Here is a 249-nt window from a genome sequence, read left to right on the forward strand (position 1 = left end):
CGTCCGACTGCCCCTAATGAGCGTCGCTGATTTGTTATCAGTGGTCCGGCCTGCCGGGCTGGTCAAACCGGATGCTCTTCTCGACGCCATAGCGGAACGCACTAAAGTCTCAGCCGTATCTGATTCTGGCTGGAATTGTCTGCGACACAGAGGAGTGTTGCGTAAGTTTTTCCCCCAATTTGATTCAACATTTAAAAATGAATGCTCCGTTTGATTTTCAGTGTACGACGAAAACATTGCCACTGCAAA

The 249-nt window shown here is 49.0% G+C and overlaps 1 protein-coding gene across 1 annotated transcript in view; it reads left to right on the plus strand.

Moving 5' to 3' along the window:
- Positions 1-249, plus strand: part of LOC125502746 (BTB/POZ domain-containing protein 9-like) — a gene marked incomplete at its 5' end in the record, with an annotated part of 2,935 nt that overhangs the window by 1,160 nt on the left and 1,526 nt on the right. The window contains 2 exon segments of the mRNA XM_048661968.1: positions 1-161; positions 222-249. Coding sequence (XP_048517925.1) covers positions 1-161; positions 222-249 — 189 coding nt within the window.

This window comes from Dendroctonus ponderosae, unplaced genomic scaffold, assembly GCF_020466585.1.
Source record: "Dendroctonus ponderosae isolate FM_Combo_2020 unplaced genomic scaffold, Dpon_F_20191213v2 Dpon_F_20191213_10, whole genome shotgun sequence".
Classification (NCBI taxonomy): domain Eukaryota; kingdom Metazoa; phylum Arthropoda; class Insecta; order Coleoptera; family Curculionidae; genus Dendroctonus; species Dendroctonus ponderosae.